General features: G+C 44.2%; 1 protein-coding gene across 5 annotated transcripts in view; it reads right to left on the bottom strand.

Moving 5' to 3' along the window:
• The window catches only part of EEPD1 (endonuclease/exonuclease/phosphatase family domain containing 1), a 156,040-nt gene that overhangs the window by 71,073 nt on the left and 69,254 nt on the right, over nt 1-15,713 (bottom strand). For all 5 annotated transcript variants that reach the window (XR_015766790.1, XR_015766788.1, XR_015766791.1 and 2 more), the window contains exon 3: nt 13,291-13,342. Coding sequence is in view for 1 of the 5 variants with exons in the window: in XM_088018609.1 (XP_087874735.1) it covers nt 13,291-13,342 (52 nt within the window). In the remaining 4 variants the exon portion in view is untranslated. The remainder of the gene's footprint in view (nt 1-13,290; nt 13,343-15,713) is intronic.

Raw genomic sequence — 15,713 nt, 5'->3', positions numbered from 1 at the left:
GGTGAAAGTATTACTGATTCATGACTTATTTTATTTTGATTTGCATTATGCCAAATCCTACACTTTCAAGCCTTCATATTTCCTAAACTATTTCAGGGCAAACCACATATATTTGATTGTTCTTTTCTGCGTGGGCAGCAAGGGATGGAGAGATGGGCGATTTGTCACCCCCAGGCAATTTCTGGCAGCAAGAACTCTAGGTGGCGGATCGTGAAATAGCATTCTTATTTTGGAGAATGTCCTGAGACTCATCCCTTCTCAGTTTTCTGTGCTAATGGGAGAAATGGAAAGCCAAATCCCCAAACTATCTTTTAGTCAACCTCCCTTCCCGCTACATTTTTGGCCAGAGGCACTTAAAAATAGCCTAACTGCCTGAGGTTAGCTTGAAAGGCTCTCCAGCTCCTTTCAAACTACTGGGAGTGGGTGGAGTAAAGGCAAACAGGGCAGAGAGAAGTGGTACAAAAATCCAGTTGCACACCAGGCAAGGGCCATGCCACGGATGCCAGAACAGCGTCCTGCAGGGCACCAAGAGACGTCCACGTGAATGGGTTGTAACCAAAACAGCTCACTGTGAGTCAAACACTACCGCCGCTCTTTACACACGTGGCTTGATGAGACCTGCACCATGGCTGGAGAAATGAGGAATGTGGGGCTGGAGGGGTTAAGATCACCCAGAGGGCAAGGGGCTGAGCCAGGACCCATATCCTTGTCTATGGGACCCCACTATGCCCTTCAGCTTCCTGCTGAAGCAAGAACAGGAGAGGAGTCATATGATCCACTTTGCGTCTTAGAAGGTTATCTGTTAACACTATAAATGAAGGACGGAAACAAAATTCAACTATGGAGACCAAATAACCCTTTTCTATGTTTTAATTTTTCTCTCTGCTTTCAAGTTTTCTAGAAATCTCACTTTTCTAGCCATTGTATAAATACCAATCAACTGGACAGAACTTTATCCAGGAAGAAGACGTGGTGGTGCGTGCACACACACACACACACACACACACACACACACACGTTGCATTTTTTTCATAAATAAAAGCAAATTAAGTGCTGTTGCTAAATAAATTAAACACCAAAAACGACATAAAAAAATGTCCCTGCCACATCCTGAAATGAAGCCTAAAAATACTCGTTACTTCTTCCTTTCTTATTCACAAATATAGCCATACAGACTAAGTGCATAACAGGGATGTCTGGGTAATGAGAAATAAAATGAACAATCGATATGTAGCAATTTATTCTTCAACTAGAGGTTTCAGCCAGGTGGAGAGAGGAAGGGAAGACAAGTCTTGCCTGTGAGGGAAGATTAGCAGTCTCATAATTTTGTAATCAAGCGGGGGAAGGCTTTGATCTACGCCCACCGCTCCTACCCCCATCTCTGGAGCTGGTGCAAATGCTGGAAATTCAGGCCAAAAACCAGAGCTTGTCACTTTCCCTTCCAAGTTCAGCTCTTTGGCTTATAAATGCTGGGGATCTTGCTTTAGTCCTAGGCACTTCTGATTCCTGTGGATACCGAGGGCTGGACACATCAGGAAGATGCTCTGTGTCTCAGTAATGACTCTACAGAGCCACTTAAATAAATCTCTTGAGACTGGCTACTGGTACAGGAAGTCACTGACAGATAACTAGGAGGGCAGGTAATTTTAGAATAATTCATATATGGGGAGCTGCTTTGTTTTCTCTGGCTGACTTCTTCCAACCTAATTAATTCTGCCTGTGAAAATGGGTCTGCATCTCATGGACGAGAGTTAGGTGGGACAGATTTGGGGGTGAGGCAAGGAGTGCTGGGCAGCACAGTCAGAATGTGGAGGAGAAACCAGGTCTAGGATCTAGAAAGTGGTCTTGGGCTGTGTTCATAAGGGATGTCAGTACACTCTTCTGAAATTCTACCAAGATAGATCAAAATCTCTGAAAGCAGGTTGGATGCTTTCTGAGAAGTTTGGAATCTTGTTAAGGCCCAAGCTCACCACTTCAATGCCTCTTGAAGGTTAATAAAAAAATATTTTATCAGCTGTAGGAATTACTCATTCTAAATGGGTAGTTAACAATTTGATAGATTTCTCCACTGAATTAATTCTGACAAAACAAGCCCTGGTGACCAGCTCATCAGGATAATTTTACCCACTGAGAACACCCAGCATAAATGTTTAGCAATTGAGCAAAACAGTTTTACCTGCCTGCCCTTCTGTTTCATTTAAAATGACAAACCAACCCACACCTTGCTAAGTACAAAGTCATGCTCTCAAGAAATGAATGAATGAATCATTCATGAAAAGTCTCAGAATTCTCTAAAAAAGTGAATTGAAAGTTCTCAGCACCAATTCATTGTTAGCATTTCCTGATAACAGAAGCATTTGAGGGCGGACTAAATAAGACAGGAAGTTGCATGTAACTCCTGTCACCATGGCGATGTGAGTGTTTGTACAAGGTGGTGGCTACATACAACAATTCTGAAGGGAATGCAGTGAGTCGAGCACGTTTTCTCTCTGTTGAGAAGCAACATAGAGTCAAGAGACTAACGAGGTCAGAGGGGAAAGTGCTCAGGATATACCTAAGTGCAAGCCTTTCGAGTACTTGAAAAAAATCCCAGAGCGAGCCTCTTCCCCTCCTCCAAGCCAACAAATAGTGCAGGACAGCAGTTTTCAAATATTTTTGACCATGACTCATAGCAGTAAATAAATTTTTATATGGCAATCTGGTATGTTCTATTTGTCTGCCTGCCAACTGTGTATGTATGCATGTAGTATGTATGTACCCACTCATCCATCCACCTAACCACTCATCCATCCACCCACCCACTCATCCATCCACCCACCCACTCATCCATCCACCCACCCACTCATCCATCCACCCACCCACTCATCCATCCACCCACCCACTCATCCATCCACCCACCCACTCATCCATCCACCCACCCACTCATCCATCCACCCACCCACTCATCCATCCACCCATTTGTATATACATATAAGATAATGAGGCCAATAAGAAATCGATGCCAGATGGTAATGTGAATCCACAGGAACAAATGAAGTGAAATGGAAATGGTAAATAAGAAGGTTAATGTAGCTAATGCTACAGATACTTGTTCTCCTTTCTTCTCTCATCATCTTCTTCAAAAGCCATACAGGTATATAAAGTAATGAGTATAATAGCATACAGTTGGGTCTGTAGTACAGTAGTTAGATGTAACATGTATAACAACAGTTCAAAAAGGGGAAGGGGGGATATAGCTGTACAGAAGTAATGTGTTTATCTCTCATTGGAATTAAGTTAGTACAACTCTGAAAGAAGTGAGTATAAATCTGATACGTTAAGATTTACATAGTAAAATCAACAGCAACTATGAAGAAAATAACTCAAAAAGCAGAGTAAAAAATCATTATGGAAATTAAAATGCTACCTTAGAAAATACTCACTTAATGCAAAAGAAAGCAGTGAAATAGGAAGAAAGGGACAAAAAAAGATGTAAGATACAGAAAACAAAAAGTAAAATGGGAGCTGTAAACTCAACCATATCAATAATAACATTAAATTGGAATGGACTAAATAACCCAATCAAAAGGCAGAGACTCTCAAATTGGGTAAAAAACAATATCGAACTATATGCTGGGTACAGGAGATAGCACTTAAGATTAAAAGATACAAGTAGGTGAAAGTAAAAAGAAAAAAAAAAAGACACATCATACAAACAGCAACCATAAGGAAGCTGGAATGGCTAAACTAATATTAGAAAAATAGACTTTAAAATTAAACCTGTTACTAGAGATAAAGGACAGTTTATAATACTAAAAGAGTCATTCAGTAAGAAAGACATAACCATTATAAATATATGCACCGAATAACAGAACCCCAAAATACACGAGACAAAAACTGACAGAACTGAAGGAAGGAACAATAGTTGGGGACTTCAACACCCCACTTTCAATAATGTTTTGATAATGTCTCAATAATTAAAGAGAAAATTAACAGAAAATAAAAGACTTAAGCAACAATATAAACCAAACAGACCTATAAACATTTACAGAACACTCAGCCAAACAACAGCAGAATACCCTTTCTTCTCAATTGTACATGGAACATTCTTCAGAATAGATCATATTCTAGGCCATAAAACAAGCTTCGATGCATTTAAAAGGACTGAAGTCAAGTAAGGCATGTTCTCTGACCACTGTGGAATGGGAAAAAATTAGAAGTCCTGGGTGGCTCAGTCATTAAGCGTCTGCCTTCGGCTCAGGTCATGATCCCAGGGTCCTGGGATCGAGCCCTGCATCGGGCTCCCCGCTCAGCGGGAAGCCTGCTTCTCCCTCTCCCACTCCCCCTGCTTGTGTTCCCTCTCTCGTTGTGCCTCTCTCTGTCAAATAAATAAATAAAATTAAAAAAAAATAGAAGTCCATAACAGAAATAATTTTGGGAAATCCACAAATAAGTGGAAATTAAACAACACACTTATAAATTCCCAGTGGGAAGAAAGAAGAAGAAATCACAAGGCAAACTAAAAATACTTTGAGATAAATGAAAATGAAGATGCAACATACCAAAACTTATGCGAGTCATCGAAGCAGTTCTTAGAAGAAAATTTATAGCTGTAGATGCTCATCTTAGCAAAGAAGAAAGATCTCAAATCAATAGCCTAGGCTTCCACTTGAAGACACCAGAGGGAAAAAAAAGAGTAAACTAAACCCAAAGCAAGGAGAATGAAAGAAACAAGAAAGATCAGAGCAGAACTGAATGAAATAGAAGATAAAAAATAACAGAGAAAATCAACAAACTCTAAAGGTCTTTGAAAAGCCCAACAAAAAATGAGAAACCTTTAGCTAGACTGACCAAGAAAAAAGAAAAAGAGAGAAGACTCGTGATATTCCCCCCTCAAGATCTCCTGCCTGAACTCTAGCTGAACACACAGGCCAGGCAAGGCGATCGGGGAAAAGCCAAACAGATACGGATCTCACCCAGGGCTGCCTCCTTCTTTCCAGGGTTGATGGCTCGCCCATGTCTGCCTGCTTTCAGAAGCTCTCAGTGCTTTCAAATAGTTGTCTGCATTTTACCCAGGGTTGATCATTGTTATCTGAGGGAAGGTTATGCTGATATCAGCTACTCTGCTATTTCCAGAACGAGAGCCTCCAGATGCCCTCTTGAAGAGGAAAGAAGGAATCTCAAGCCAAGAGTCAGCACAGGAAACATATTAACATGGACACACTATGTTTAAATCATCGACTAGACAAGTGCACAAGCCCGGCCCATCATTTATAAGCCACTACAAGAAGCCAGGCAAACTCTCTCTCGTTGATGATGATACAATTCATAGCAAAACATAGAGTGGTGAGTTTTCAAGGTCCCCTTCCTCTTTGAAGGCTGAATGGAATGATCTTTCTGCTCTTGGTATAGGCCTCGTGTTGGCCTCTGCCTGAGCTTGCAATCCACATGGATATGAGATTTCTCCTTTTTTCCTCTCTAAATACAAAACCAATTAGGAGATGAAGACATAATGAATTCAGAGTGTGTAGGCAAAGTAATGGAACCATCAAGAAGAATGGCCCCAGGGACAACCCATCACAGGTAGAAGGCGGCAGTGGGCTCAGACTCACCTAGACAAGACAAGCTTCAGATAGGATGTCTTTCCTTTTCCCACTCCCAAATTCCTAGCATTGTATCTAAATGGCTTCAAAATGTTATGAAACATTGGTTAACATAAAATCATTATATATTCATTACAAAAACAGAAACAGTTATACAGAAATGACCAGAAATGGATAACTGCCTATAAAATTTTTAAGTTTTATATAAAATCAGTTCCCAATTTTTTAAAAAGAAAAAAAAAGTTTAAATAAAAATGCCTTGGGTTAGAAGCTGGCTAGGGTAAGCCATGATTTAGTCAATGAACTGGGCCAGGGACCAGGCTCCTAAGGGTTCAGGACTGCTGAGGAAGGCTGAAGGCCGACCGTGCAGGGCACAGGAAACTCCAAGTACAGGAGAGAAGAGAAAGAGGACAGAGGCAAAGAGGAAAGTAGGACAAGTCGCCACACACTGCAGGTTTGGGGACGGCCACCACAGGCTGTTTACCCCTTCCCTTCCCACGGAGCACTGAACTGCCATTCATTATTCATAATTAGAAAGCATGATGTGACACGTTTATTGTTTTCTGTTTTTATGGATCATTTCCTTTTTTTTTTTAAGATTTTATTTATTTATTTGACAGAGAGAGACACAGCGAGAGAGGGAACACAAGCAGGGGGAGTGGGAGAGGGAGAAGCACGCTTCCCGCCGAGCAGGGAGCCCGACGCGGGGCTCGATCCCAGGACCCTGGGATCATGACCCGAGCCGAAGGCAGAGGCCTAGCGACTGAGCCACCCAGGCGCCCCTATGGATCATTTCCTTAAGATAAACATCCAGGAATGGGATCACTGGCCAAAAGGTAGGGGCATCTCAAAGGCTGATAAAACATGCTGCCCAAGAGCTTATGGAAGGACAGCGCCTCATCACCAGCCCTGCCCAGCAATGAATGGGGGCCCCGGCTCTATCGCCACGTCAACATTCTATGCTGTTGTTTAAAAAACTTTGCTAATGTAACAAATTTAAAAGAATCTCTTGCTTAATTTGTGTCTCTTTGATAGCTAAGGAAGCTAAAGGGGGTTTAAGAGCCCTATTTGGAACTCTACTTTTTGCTCACTTCATATAAATCTTTTCATAAAGAAAGAAAGGTAGTGAGAGCCCCTAAAATTACATAGAAAAGAATAACGAGAAAATACATTTTTTTTTTTAATGAACTGTGAAGCCTGGGCCATAATTCACTGAGATGTTCCATTTTCTGGCAGCTGAAGTGCTGGGGGGTGGGGAGTACCCCAGCCAAGAGCCCTTTCCAGATGGGGGTGGGGTCCAAGTGTGCAGTTGGCAAAGCTGAGCTGGTGAAGGGGTGGATGTGTCCCCGCCGCCGGCGGTGGGCCTGAGCCAGACTCCACAGAGCCAACAGGGGGAGCCTGACCTTCACAGGGGTCTCCATTTCTGCTTCCTGGCCCTTCCAGGAAGGTAACCAGCTGCCTGCGGGAAAGGATTTGGCCAGAAACATGATTACAATGAGTTTAATCACGCTTAGACACTGATCTGGCTCAACCCACTTAAAAAAAAAAAAAAAGTAACAGACACATGAATATTGACCATTCAAGATGGCATTTGAATTAGGCTCAGAGTACAAGAAGGACCAGGCATGGGAGAAAAAATAAACCAAGAGAGCTGAAGAATCTCATTCTGATATTTTTAAATGAAGACAGAGTGCTATTTTTTTAAAAGGTATTTTTAAGTGGACTTTATGTTAAGATTCTCGAAGCTATTCATGTTGACACTGAGTCTAAGTGGAGGGTGTGTCTGCTGCATGTTCTCCGCTGCTCCCCCTTGGCAGGCCTGCAGACCCCCACAGCCCTCACACCACGCTCAGATGCTCCCCTGGTCCTGTCCACATCCAGAGCCCTGAACCTCCAACAGCCTCCTCCTCCAACCCCCAGCCCACATTCTCTGTTTCCCCTGCTGGACCCAAGGGGGCTCGGGGAGACAAACACTACCTGCCTGCGTCTGTTTCACTACAAGTCATACTGTTAAAAGCCCTGAGTCTCAGCTCTCCATCACCTGGCCAGGGACTGACACTCTGGGTCAGCTCCCACTCCTCAAAGATGCAGAGATAGAAGCTTCCACAAAGTCTGCGAAAGCTAAGGTCCGGATTAAATGAGATCATGGGAGACAGGCAGTGGCTGTCTGGAATGGAGCCCCTTCCTCTGGGGTCACTCCTGGTTCCTTAACAACTGCTATGGGCCCTGGGTCAAGGCGACACTTCAGCTCCTTCAGCGTCCATGTCCTGTCTGAAAGATGACAGGGTTAGAGTCCATGGTCTGAACAGTTTCCCTCAACTCTGGCATTCTGAGATTTTATATAAGCCATTCAAATGTATTTATATAACTGTATGCCCCTTGGTATACAGTACAACTTAGGCACAGTGTTAAGTACTCAATTGCTGCACAAACTAAATTAACTGGAAGTCCAAATCACAGCAAAAAAACACCCCAAAAGCATATAATGTTAGAGCTAAAGCTTGTGTGTGTACCTGTGCGTATGTTCACGAAAGCCGGTCACCAGCTATAGATACAAGCACTTAGCATCCTTAGGTTATTCATACACATCGACGTGACTATTATTTACCCCTTACTTCCTTCTGGAAGTTCCCAGGAAGCTACTAACTTTGAATCACTAGGGTCCAGCTGCAAAAGTCCCTGACTATCCATTCAAGTGCGAATATCAAGTTCAATTTTTCTAGTTTCGCTGGTGCAATGTATACGCTTCATCTCCCATGTGAAGTGCCAAAAGAGGTCTGAGGGATCATCTTCTCCACCTGTAGGAAAACTAGACTCAGAGCCGGGCTTCAAAGCTGAAATTCTAGGGAAAATATCCAAGAGCAGGCACGAAGACTGGCAGGCCTTTTGTCCTGGACAATTTGCCAAACGGGGGGAGGGCAGGGGTGGTAACTCCTTTTTCAATGTCCTCTAATGGCATCAGCTCAATCTCAAATTGGGCTTCTCAAGAAAGGAGGAGAAGGAGATATCAGTGATGATGGTGTTGATGGTGATGGTGACAACGAGAATAATCTCAGTAGCAGGGACAGCACTAGCCACCATCTCTCCAGTGCTCACTCTATACATAATTTCTTTTATTTCACACGTTATCTCACTTAATTCTCATAAAAAAATCCCAGGGAGGTAGGTATTACTATGAGCTCACCTCATGTTAAAAAGAAACTGAGTCTGAGCAATAACTTGCCCAAGAGATCCTCCAGCCAGTAGACATCAGAGCTGGATTCAACCCCAGTCTGGGCACCCTCCGAGCCAGGGTTCCAGGGGACAGAGCGTGGGCTGAGCCAGCTTGTGATTAATGGCTGAGTCATGGCCTGTGGAGGCCGGGGCGGGGGTAGCACAGCGATGGCCATGTGCTGGGTGGCCTGAACCTCACACAGGCAGCTTTTCAGGCAGATTGGATCCGGGTTGGGTCAGCTGGTGCTCTGCCCTCTGGCCCGTCCAGCAACAGGGTGACCTCCAGCTGGACTGAACGGCCAAACTATTGTTTGCAGCTTTGCAGGAAGCTATTTGAAAGGGCCACTGAAAAATGATCTTACTAAATCAAGCTGTACCAATATTTTTATTTCCTTTCAAGCAATGCCACGTTTAAAGGCATTAGATGGGCCCGTTTGTAAAGCCTGGGAAACAAGTCTACGTGCCTTAAGTTCAGAAAAACAAAAGCGTCCTGCACTTAAAGCAGAGAGAACGGAGAGAACAGGATGGTGTGCATCCTTCTCGGAGCCAGTCCTCACTCTTGGCACCTGATGGATGCTTGATGACAAAGCCCAGTGAAATCCAAAACATTTTGTCAGGGAAATGTCACATGTCCTGACATGTATGCATATTAAGTAATATTCTCATGGTTCCAACAGTTTTTTTTTTTAAGACAAGAAATTGGTAGAGAAACTTAGCTTGTTAATTGTATGGTTTATAGGTTATTTTTTAAATATATGACAAATGACTGACACTTGTCCAGGAAATGACTTTTTGTAGTATTTGTAGAGAAGAGAAATTCAGAGACCTAATCCCCCCAGGGTCCCTAACCTCCGCCCCAATCTACTGCACCTGACTTAAGAGGAGCAGTGTTAGGAGAGGCAAAAACTGGAACCCTACCGAGTGTGTGAGGGTCACTGGGCACGTGCTCACCATTCACATCTCCCCAGGAAGTGTGTTTTAATGCTGAGTAGGGCAGATGTTAGCCATAAAGGCCCCGGAAGCCCAGTAAGAACCACTGGGACAGGGAAGCAGAGAAAATATGAGAAAACAGAGTATGGAAAAAAGAATTTTCCCCATATTCACGATACAATCAGGGATCATTTAGAAAGTAAAACCCAAGTGTTTTAGGGTGGGAGGGCACCAGAGAGATCAGTTGTACGCATGAAGAAAAGGGCTGGGGCCTCCAAGGAAGGTCCCCTGCCAGGTCCAGCAGCCAAACAGGGGTGAGGTTTGGAGGGGACCTTGGCTCTCTGACAAAAGATCCTCCCCAGAGCCGGCTCTGGGGCCTTGCGGAAACAGGGACTGTGTCTGGAGGGGGACCAGTTCCACCGTGGCAGAGTCTCAGGAGTTCAGTCATTGCGAACCCTAAAAGCAGACTGCCATTGGAAGCCCAGCTCCAAAGACAGTCAAAGAGGTTTGAGGTTTGCAGGACGTGTGTCTAAATGGAGGCTTTCTGGCTCTACCTACTAAATTAAATAAGATTATTTTCTAAATGAAAGGAAGAAGCAGGAAAACTAAAGATAAAAACTGGGTTCTGACGAATAGAATGATGATGTTTGCTTCTCTTTTGGTGAGAAAAAAAAAAGCTTAACTGATAAAGCAAATATCTGACACCTCAGAGGTTCTCTATTAAGATGGGTGAATCAACAGCAGGGATGGTGGATCATAAATGCTATCCTCAGGATAGCTTCCTGGACCTTAGTGCACACAACTCAACGGGTCTTGTTAGAATACAGATTGATTCTGGGCGTCTGGGAGGAGCCTGAGATTCTGCTTTTCTAACCAGCTTACAATGATGCTGATCTACAGACCACACTTTGAGCAGCAAAGCCCTGCAGTTTGCTAAGAACTTTTCTTGGTGGTTCTCTAACTTGTCCAGGTGGGTGGGAACCCATACATCATGAGGCTTTTTGGGAACCTATCTTATTCCAGCATTTGAACTGGTCCAGTCTTGCTGCAAAAAATAATACGATGCCAGGTAATGTACCATGTGTCCCTCAAAATGACACTGATGACCAAATTCATGTCAACTGGTTGCTTCTGGACTTTCCTAAAAATGTTTGCTACTTGCCTGGCACATAGAAAGCTCAAGAGAGGCCTTGGTATAAATGAATGAATGAACAAACGAACGAACAAAAGAAGGAAGGAAGCAGGACACTAAGTGAACTTGGCTCCCAGCTGGCCTCTGTGCATATTTAGACCATCTCAAAAGTCATTCCACTTGTCACGTACGGAGATGGAGGAATAATACAAAACCATTGTTGGACTTGGTGAGAAAGAGGGAAGAGGGGGTGGGAGGGGAACACCGGGGGCAGCCACTAACTTCTGGGGGTCACCGAACGCCAGGCACAGAGTTAAGTCCTTTACATTGACTGTCTACTTCATCTTCTCAAAACCCCTGTGAACTGGGGATGATGCTAAAGATCTGCACTTTAGAGACTGGGGAACTGAAGCACAGAGAGGGTCAGTAACCCAGGATGCCCCAGTTAGGAAGGAGGAGACAGGCTCAACCCATAGCGAGCCCTGACCCCCTTCTCTGCCAGCAGTTAGTACCCCCAAACTGGCTTGCCCATGCGGCTTCTCCAAATCCAATATTAACACAGCTGAAAGACCTAATCGATACTCTCAGTGTCTGTGTTTTTATTATACGGATATAGCTTAGCACATGGACGCCACGTTTATGAGCTTTGTCTGATGGTTTCTGAGGTTTTTTTAAATTAAGGAACAAAACAGGGGCACCTAGGTGGCTCAGTTGTTAAGCATCTGCCTTCGGCTCAGGTCATGATCCCAGGGTCCTGGGATCGAGTCCTGCGTAGGGCTCCCTGCTCAGTGGGGAACCTGCTTCTCCCTCTCCCACTCCCCCTGCTTGTGTTCTCTCTCTCGCTGTCTTTCTCTGTCAAATAAATAATTAAAATCTTTAAAAAATAGTTAATTAAGGAGTAAAACAAAAGAACTGTAGAGAATATTGAGAAGAAAATTGTTTTTGGAGAGGTAAATTTTTAAAGGTTTCAAAAACACACAAAGAATCTTCATATGCTCCTCTCCCCAGAAGGGCCAACTGTCAGCACTATGCCCCATTTGCTTTATCATCTATGCATGCTCTTTCCCCCTCTGGCTCATATATACATACACATATCTCCATTAGTTTTTTCTGACTCATTTGAGAAGAGGTTATAAACAGCATGCCCCTTTACTCCTAAACACATCAGTGTATAATTCCTAAGAATAAGTCCATTCTCTGACACGTGTCAGTTATCGACGTCAGGGAAAGTTCACATTGATATAATACTTTCTAATCTAATCTACGATCCATATCCAACATTGCCATTAGGCCCAAGGATATCTTTTAGAGCCTCGTGCATTTTAATGGCTGGATGTGTATTAAGAATTAATACAGGTAATTAAGAATTAATATGTGTCGAGTGCTTTGGCATTTTTGAAAGCCCTTCCGCTACACGAACTCCGTTGGTTCTCATGTTGTCTCTCTGAGGTCAGGTGAGCAGCAACATTCCTGTTCTACCTGGGACGAAAATGAGCCTGAAGGAATGTTAAATTCAGAGTCAGTGCTCAGCAGACCCCTCCCTGCACATCACTGCTTGGTGCTTAAAGACTTTGCTTCAGTGCCAACCAGCAGACTGGCCACTAATCCAAACATTTAAAATCCTATAAATAAAATAATATTTCTTGAGTGTTTATATCTCTAACCACTTCCTTTTACGCTAACATTATAGATTCTAATTAGCACCCATAGCTACACACTCAGGAAGAGATGGAGCACCTTGGTATGAGTTGGGAGGCCCAAGAGGTGACTCTTGGTCTTGCCTGATCTGTTTTCCAGAGCCTACCCCACCTTGCACACAGAACTTGAACTCATAACCCGCAAAGGATCCCCAGCTGCATGCTTGACTTGATCACACAAAGCTGAAACACTGGATATCCCTTCCGGAGCATAGTCAAAACATTAGTTTGAGGTGGGGAGGGAGTTTCCTAATCCTCATAAATAGCCTAAAAAGGGGACCAAACTCATGAACTTGCCTGTTAAACAGGAAAAGCACTGATTTGGGAAATGGAACCGTGGGGTTCAAATCTCTAATCTGCTGCTTAGCTAATTTTCCTTGGGCACGTGACCTAACTTCACCGGGCCTCCATTCCACCATCCACAAGCCCAGAGAGTTAACTACCACCCACAAGCAGAAGTGGAGTGAAGGGGCCAACATGGAGTCTGGTCCAGTGCCTGGTGTTGAAAGGAAAAGAAAGGTTGCCTCTGCTTTCAACACAACCATGAAGGAGCCAAGCAACACTGAGTTTGTAACAGGATATGAGCCATGTAGGGAGTCTGGATGAAAATTTTGCATGGTTCATATACCCACTTTGCAGTAAGTGCTGTCTTTGGTGACAGGGAGTTGAATTTTTCCTGTGTGTGGCACTCTGCTCTAAATTTGTGAATGTGGGGTAGTAAGAACAAAAGATTTACCTTTTCCAAGGCCTCTCTGTCAAGTAGTTCCTGCACAGCTAGAAGCTTGATGCTGTAAGAAAAAAATTGACACCGGGCTTGAAAACAAATCATTTCATGTCACCAAGCATCAGCCAATCCCTAGCCCATGAGAACAAAAGTTTGACATAGCCTGCATTTCTGCTGAGCCCCATCTAAAGTAACCTTTGCTTTGAATTGAAATGACCATTTCAGAACGATTAAAAATGTTTCTAAATTGTACAATTGATTGCATCATAGGATCCAGAAATTTCACTTCTGGGCATATACCCAGAGGAGTTGAAGATAGGACCTGGAACAGACATTTGCACACCCATGTTCACAGTGGTCAAAAGGTGGAAACAACTAAAATGTCCATCAATGGATGCAGGGGGTAAACAAGATGTGGCACACACATACAAATGTGGAATTATTATTCAGCCTGAAAAAGAAGGAAATTCTGGCTCGTCCTACAACATAGAGGAAGCATGAAGACATGATGCTAAATGAAACAAGCCAGACACAAAAGGACAAATGCTGTCTGATGCTGCTTCTATCAAATAGCTAGCACAGTCACATTCAAAGGGACAGGAAGTAGAAAGGCGGTTGCCAGGGGTGGGGGGGAGGGAAGAGAGGGGAACTGTTATTTAGTGGGTACAGGGTTTCAGTTTGGGATGACCAAAAGTTCCAGAGATGGATGGTGTTGATGGCTGCACATCAATGTGAATGCACTTAATGCCCCTGAGTTGTATGCTCATAAATGGTTAAAACAGCAAATTTTATGTTACGTACATTTCACCATAAAAAATTCTAAAAATCATGATATTTGCTGCATATATTCAGAGGAATATAAAGAAGAAAATAGTTGCCCATATTCAATATTAATCCTCCCTTCATGTCCTTTTGATGCTAACAGGCCAATAACTAAAATCTCTGCTTACGAACGGCCTGCTCAGCCGTTTACCACACAGTGACCGAGCCCTACTGTGTGCAGGTGGGCAAAGGTACACAATGACTGGGACATGCGCCCTGCCCAGGAGCTCACAGCCTCTTGGAGGCCACAGTTCTGGCCACAGCCAGAACACGATGCAGGGTGCCGAGTGGACGGGCCCCGGCAGAGAACAAGGAAGGCTTCCTGGAGGAGGGTCTGGGCTGGCCTTGACTTGGGAGAAAGGCGACCCACAGAGGGGCAGCAGAGGCAAAGGCACCAAGGGCAGAGCAGGGGTGTGGAGAGTACACAACTCGCCAGTTTCCAGTTTAGGGGCCAGAGCCCAGACTGTAGCCAGCAACTGACATGAGAATTCAGAAGTGGATGTGGGTTTTACAAGGAAGGTAACCTCCCCCTCATGACATGCCGCTTTTCAAGTGTTTGTGGACACAAGGCTGGAGTCATCCGCACATGGGAGGAAGCACGAGAGCTCACTGAGATTGTTTAGGGAGCAGGTCAGCTGTTGATGGTGCGTGATGTTCTCTCCCCACTGAAGCAATCTGTTTATGGTCACTGGACACTGCATTCTCTACCTCCGACCAAACTGCATGGTTCTCTGGAGCAGAAATGTCCCCACCCCCCCACCTGATGAGCCTCCCTCCAAAGGGGTTATTGCTCATGATAAGGTTCACCTTAATTTACAGATTTCTTCATAATCTCTCCGTACAACTAAGCAAGCACATCCAACCAAATGCAATGGCTTACAAAAAAGCAACTCGAGGAAGTACAATAACAGTTTTAAAGCTTACGAGACACTACCACCACTAACAATTCGGCAACTATCGGAGCTAAAAGACAGGACTCTGGGCACTCCCTCTGCTCCAACCACACTGACTCTCCTTCATCTCTCGGACATTGGTTTTGTTGTTCGTCTGGCTTGGGTCCTGCCCAAGATCTTTACAACACTGACTCTGGCATACTGTGTCATTCCAGGCCAAATGTGAATGCCACGTCCTCCAAGCAGCCTTCTCTGGACACTGAGGTCAAGCAGCATCCCTGTTCATCACACTTTATTTTCTTCAGTGCACTTGCTAGTCCCCTAAACCATTGATTTGTTGGGGTGCTGTTGTCTGTCCCTTCCAAAAAGCAAGGAAGCTCCCTGTGGCAGGGGGCTTGAGGGTCTTCTCACCATTCCATTTGCAGGGTCTGTAACTGGTACATGGAAAGTAGTCCAGGAACATTTACTGACCAACTAGCAGGGCGCAGTCGGTATTACAGCTAATGCAATCTAGCTTGGCCCACTGGCCGGGCCTCAGTTTCTCCCTCTGAAAAAGAATGCCTCCAACGAGATGACTGTGTATGTTTTCCCTCAGTGACATGCACTACGTGCCTCTGTGCACATGCCTGCCATTAATGGGACGTGCCTGGTGGCCGGTCAATGCTCCTTGCTACTCCTCAGCACATTCTGATTCCCCATGAATCTAAATTCCAGGCCACC

Source organism: Eumetopias jubatus, unplaced genomic scaffold (assembly GCF_037043125.1).
Source record: "Eumetopias jubatus isolate StellerSeaLion01/CBP00866 unplaced genomic scaffold, mEumJub1_p1.0 scaffold_14, whole genome shotgun sequence".
Classification (NCBI taxonomy): Eukaryota; Metazoa; Chordata; class Mammalia; order Carnivora; family Otariidae; genus Eumetopias; species Eumetopias jubatus.
Note: the sequence above shows the minus strand (reverse complement) of the source record. Positions and strands in the feature narration are given on the sequence as shown.